General features: G+C 35.2%; 1 protein-coding gene across 1 annotated transcript; it reads left to right on the top strand.

Moving 5' to 3' along the window:
• Window positions 1-499: 499 nt before the first annotated feature.
• On the top strand, window positions 500-5,799 carry LOC117326071 (replication protein A 32 kDa subunit-B-like). Its single transcript, XM_033882673.1, has 8 exons — window positions 500-631; window positions 1,521-1,603; window positions 2,281-2,385; window positions 2,631-2,744; window positions 3,203-3,391; window positions 3,740-3,847; window positions 4,025-4,119; window positions 4,652-5,799. The coding sequence occupies exons 1-8, from the start codon at window positions 610-612 to the stop codon at window positions 4,731-4,733; spliced, it is 798 nt and encodes a 265-aa protein (XP_033738564.1). The 5' UTR covers window positions 500-609; the 3' UTR covers window positions 4,734-5,799.
• Window positions 5,800-6,055: the final 256 nt, after the last annotated feature.

Here is a 6,055-nt window from a genome sequence, read left to right as displayed (position 1 = left end):
AAGACATACATGCAATAACATCGTGTCTTTCATTGGCGTTTAAATACAATGTAATAGAAAGGACAAGTTCGTTGACGCAGTTCGAAAAAAAACATAGAGCGGAAACATACGACCAGTGACCAGATTAGCTCCCAATGTGGAAATATAGAAATATCTAGGAACAGAGTTACGATATAATTTGATTTTTCTTTATTGACGGATTTCAGTCCACAGGGGACAATAACGTTACATAAACGCATAAACAGAGAGCAGATGAGTCAAAATGTTAGATAATTATCTTTGAAGCGTATGTATGATCATACATACATACTACACCCACACACCCACCATATATGACAAATATATGTCCCAAATATGACATGAATTTATCTGATATTTCATAATTGGAAAAGCATGGGTTTATATTGGATGCATCTTCTAAGTCTAATAGGTAAGGGGAAGCAACTCGTAGATATATTTTCAATGATATAAGCGATTTCGCTTAAGGTTTTTAGAGGATTTGATTGGTTGATATTTACTTCGCATATTCCCGCCATCTTCAGCTTATTTTGCCTCCATCGCGAAACAAAAACAACGCAACAGAAGGCAATCGAAAGACGTCCAATAACAATGTGGAACAACCAAGGAGGAGGTGATTATCACATTATTGTCATGATATTCTTTAAAAGCCGAACTTCTTAAACTCTACGTGTTTACTACAAGACCATACATTTGTGTTCACTTGGTGATGTTTTGTCGTCCATACAAAATCAAATTTTGTGTTTACCTAAGCTAAATGATGCTTTATAAGCATGGCGATGTCTTCAAAGCATTAACGTCGTCTTGGATTATTAAGTAATAGTAAATGTTCCACGTCTGCTTTCATTTTCGAAACTACAGATACTTGCTTCGTCGGTCAAAACACCAATATATTGAGTGCATTGACAGATGAAAAGAGTACCCGTGTCGAAGCTAAATTCTAGAATCGTCCCGTATTCATTTCCAGTTTTGGCAACAGTTTTATTGTATTTGTAATTTCTTTAAGTTGGCTTAAATCCTCCATGGTTATTTTGATTACCATTCCAACTTCACGCCTCCCTCATTTATTTTACGTGCTATGCTTACCAGGACGTCCAGATGTGTCTTGACTTAAACAATTTCAGAACTAAAATAACTATTTCTCAGAAATCTGAAGTGTCAAAACATTGGTAAATATACATACGTCCTTCAGTCCAAAGAGGCAAGTCTCATTTAAGTGAGTGAAAAACATACAAAAGGATCTACGTAGTGGATTTCCAGCCTTCATATAAGACAACACGGAACAATTAGATTATTTTCCCCAATGTAACATTGACTGGCCTTCAGATACTCATTATTGTGGGGAAATGCAACCTACATGTACAAATGGCCAGATTGACATCTGGGATGTCTGCATAGTTTTAACCCAAAATATGATAATTAATCAAAACTTAAACAACACAAATGTTTACCAGACTTTGGCATACACAAGTTTTTTAACATGAAAAGTTTTGATTTTTCAGGCTACCAGCAAGGCGGTGGAGGAGGTGGAGGTTACATGTCCCCCGGGGGGTTTGGTACCCCACAAGCTTCTCAGGAAAAAAAGGTACAATCAAAACTTTTCATATTGCGTGATGCAAATACATAAATACAAGGCTGAGAAGCATGACGCAAATTATTATGACTACATTATGTATTTTAATGGCATCTTGCATTTCTATACTAAATACTCTGCTTCAAGTCAGGACAGGAAGAAAATTTTCAGCAACACTTGTCCTTCAGGCAAGTTTAGGTTCAAAAGTTCTTGCCCAAAGGGTGAAACATAGTGGTCCAATTAAACTGAATTAATAGTATCTTCAATTACTCTAGGGGAAAGGTAAATTTGCACTTGCCAATCGGCAAGTAGTCGCCAATATTTACTTGCCCACAGACCAAATCTACTGGCCCCGGCCATCGGGCCTGGATTTTTTCTCGCCCTACAAGTGACATGAAACAATTTCATTTTGAATTTAGACCATATGTGATTTGTTTGTTTTGCACTTTGGAAGATATGTATACAACTTTAATGTTTGGTGCATGATTTGTAAAATGCCATTAGATTTCTATTTTAGGCTGTTCATGAAGTAGGTATCAATTTTAAGTATTTCTGTCATGTTTGATAAAAATATCTCTAAAATTTGCGTAGCCTGGTAGAGTTTTACATTCGCTGTTATTTTTGTCACAATGTAGTCTAAATGTGTCAATATATCTTATTATATGATTAAATTTGTTTTTCCTCATCAGACTAGGGATCGTGCAAGTAACTTGCTCCCGGCTACAATTGCTGAAATATTGAATGCAACCCAAACTGAAGAAAAGTTCTACACAGGTGATATTGAAGTGTCCCAGGTAATTGGATGTTTGTTGGCTTTCCATTGAGATCATACGTGTAATAATGAAACAAATTTTATAGGTTAGTGAGTTAAGCATTTTGTGGTATTGAATAAAAAGATCATTTCTTTAATAGTAACAGGATTTTAATTTGAGTCTTGACAACTTCAGGACCAGTGAACCTCATTATGACGAGTTGTAAAATTATGCTGAAGATCAATGAAGAATGTAGTTGATATTTGAACTCCTGTTTGTCATTGTAGGTAACGATGGTTGGAATAGTGAGGTCAGTCAAAGAGACTCCCACGCGCATTGACTACGAAATTGATGATATGACGGGGCCTCCGTTTGAAGTGAAGCAGTTTGTTGACAATGATGTATGTATAGTTCAGTATTGCAGTGGCATGATTAGGATGTCGTACAAGTCATTAAATGGTCTGACAGAACATTCTGTCATGATTTGATATTGAATTATGATAAAAGTTTCATTGACCCGACATAGCAAACATATCAAATTTTAGTACCATCAATATGTACTAGAACATTTTATGCTAATTTTTGTCGAATCCAACAAGGTTAGCGATGTAGGCCCTCTGGACCTGTTGTTTGAATTTATATTGAGAATCATTTGATAATGTTATTAAAGGAACAGAAGTTTTATGATCACATGAAAGATTCAACATTATTTGAATTGAATGCCATCGAAAATATTTCAATCATCCAAACTTCTGCTATATTTCCCACATATCCATCTTATCTGAACAATTTGTGTACCCTCTACGATTTGAACCTGCAAAATTTAACTATACTAAGTAGTATGACAATGTTATTGTAGGAAAACACACCCGACTCTGAGAGAGTTTCAGCCATGCAAGAAAACACGTACGTCCGAGTCAGTGGCCATGTTCGGTCCTTTGGAGGGAAGAGAAATGTGGTTGCGTTTAGGATGATTCCACTTACAGACATGAACGAGTTGACGTGTCATATACTGGAGGTGATACACAGTCATGCAGCATCAGCACAGGTATGTAGCCTCATCTAAAACAGGTGTAGTTGATAGGGAAAACAAGAAGGACCTGGATTTTGTCTTGAGGTTCAACTTTGTATTGGCAAATCCTCTCAAAGAGTATCCGCACTGTATTGTTGCTCAGACCTGTTCTCATACACTACTTGTAACTTGAGGTTCAACTTGGGTTTACCTATAATAAGAGATAGTTTTTCATGTATCAAAAGTTGGTCACTCTGACCTAATTTTGACCTACATCAAAGAAACTTAAGTTTGTCCATTCTTTGCATATAATTTCACATTTGTTCAGTTTACCAAATTGTCTTGTATGTATATTGATAAATATTGCATTTCCTTCATTTGCAGTCTTCAAATGGTATGAAGTCCAACAGTTTAAACAATAATAATACAATGGGGAGCGGAGATTCTTCGGGATTCTCGGTTGTTAATGGGTTAACGTCTACACAAAACCAGGTAAGTGTGAGAATGCTGAGATATTGCCCATTTTAATTTACAAAAATAACATATTATAACTTCAATATGAATTTAATATGCATGTATATGGTTCATAGTAGTGTAGCTGTAAGAAAACACTGATGGTTTAAGAACTATTATGATTTCAGATGTCGTTTCTCATTACGTGTGTTACAGGTACATGTGATCATCAGAAGTAATATGACAGATCAAGGGGCCAATGTAGATCAAGTCTGTAAACAGCTGAGGGGTGTACCAGAGAAAGCCATCAGGTAAGCTTTTCAAATGTAATATTTTTGACATAGACCTTGACGGACCTGCAGATGTTAATATAGGCCTTGAAAGGGTTTGTCGAGGCTTATCTGAAAACAACATAAAATCACAGATCCCTCTTTATTTCATTAACCGACAACTCTGGTCCAAATGGTCCTATCAATTTAAGAAAACAGACTTTCTATCAGGGTAAAACTGAAAAAAATTATTTAGGACTCTCAGCTATAGAGTACAACACATGCACAGTGTGCAAGTTGTTCATATATAAAGATATTCATGTAAACTTCCGATTCTGAGTAAATAGCTACTTTTTGAGTAGGGTCAGAATAAAAACAAAACATTTGTTGCTTTATTTACTATGGTATTTCTGAATAAGAAATAACTAATTGATTTAGCTTAAACATTTTCACGTTAGGTTGAAGTATTATTTTCCCTAATCTGTGGATTATGTGAATTCATAAGAAATATTTAGAAAAACAACTTCAATAAAATGTTTGATGCCAAGTTTGAATGATACTGTTGATTTTACAGAGAGGCTATAGACTTCCTTAGCAGCGAAGGACACATATATTCCACGATAGACGAGGACCATTACAAGGCCACAGACAGTTGAGATCACTGTCATCATGTGCTAGAGACTGAAAGTGGAGATGTGGAAAAAACACTTGGCATCGTTGAGATATGAACTTCAAAGAAATACAATCACAACTAATAACGAAGTTATTTACTCTGGACTCCAGTTGGAAGTTGTGATTTTGCTACACCAAAGCAGTAGATATCTGGTTTGGTGAGAGACACAACAGTGCTTTCTATTGAGAATGGCAGACCTTTCTGCTAAGTAGCACTTATGTTGGAGTCAGTGTGGTACCAATTCTTATGATGAAAATTATTTATTTTCCAATCATGATACTAGGTTTGTAGAAATGTGTGTGAGCATTATTAGTAAAATGTGTATTGCAGAGACCTTCCTGGTTCCTTCTCAAGTTCTAGAATTAAAAAGATAAACTTCATTTAGATTTGGTGGGTTTATATCACATACATGTATAACTTAGCAGGCCTTTAATACAAGTGATATTACAACAACTGATGCAAATGAGGCAGATTCGAAGAAATAATATAAGGTTCACTGTTGCAGATAAACTCTGTTATGTTAAAATTCTTATTTTAGTGCTTCATAGTATAGTAACTTTAGTTAAAACTGGTTAGTTTTCATAGTAGTTTAGTTTAGTCACATTCAAAGGAGTTTTATCCGATTAGATTTTCTTTAGAAGTTGAGAAAATTTCGATAAAATTAAAAAGAAAATTGTTGGAGACATCTTTATTTGTTAGATTATGTTGAAGATATGGGAACCTTAACCGAGAAAAAACGTATCCACTTGCAACCCACCAAACTTGTGGATTTGTAACAAGAAATGTGTTAAAAACCATGATTTTGTTGTTTCCACTGAAATATTTTTCTTATTTCAGTGTCTTAGTGGAAATAGCAACCTAGTATTGTAGTTACCGATACAAAGTTTATCCATGTCATGGTAAAACAAGTCTTGTATACATTATACCGAGATATGTTCAGTATAGTTCAGTTATTTCTGCATATTTTTAAAATCCATCCTCTGTATAAAAGAAACCTTGTTACTGTATATATATGTGATAGAGAACATTCAATAAATGTCGCAGATTTTGTTGAGACTTTGTCATTTATTAGCTGATTAACATTAGGGTCGCATGGTGTGGTACAGCGACCATGTCTGTCCTGTCAACAATGGTGTCCGTCCTACAGTATTCCATTATATCATAAGTGTTTGCAGCCCACCAACACCCTACACTTGATATCCAATGGGTTGGTTTATTACAGGTGAAAGAGAAAATGTACATTGTTGATAATTTTACTATTTCAATAGATATGGGCGGCCATATATACCCCCTACAGTGAGTTTG

The sequence above is a fragment of the Pecten maximus genome, chromosome 4, assembly GCF_902652985.1.
Source record: "Pecten maximus chromosome 4, xPecMax1.1, whole genome shotgun sequence".
Lineage (NCBI taxonomy): Eukaryota > Metazoa > Mollusca > Bivalvia > Pectinida > Pectinidae > Pecten > Pecten maximus.
The sequence above is the reverse complement of the archived record's forward strand: the minus strand, read 5'-3'. Positions and strand labels throughout refer to the sequence as shown.

Bases quoted from the DNA above. Each gene is read 5' to 3' on its own strand.
- LOC117326071 (XM_033882673.1), top strand. From the start codon at position 610: ATGTGGAACAACCAAGGAGGAG. The intron at 2,745-3,202 runs GTATGTATAGTT...ATGTTATTGTAG, and splicing joins AGCAGTTTGTTGACAATGAT to GAAAACACACCCGACTCTGA. The intron at 4,120-4,651 runs GTAAGCTTTTCA...TTGATTTTACAG, and splicing joins GTACCAGAGAAAGCCATCAG to AGAGGCTATAGACTTCCTTA.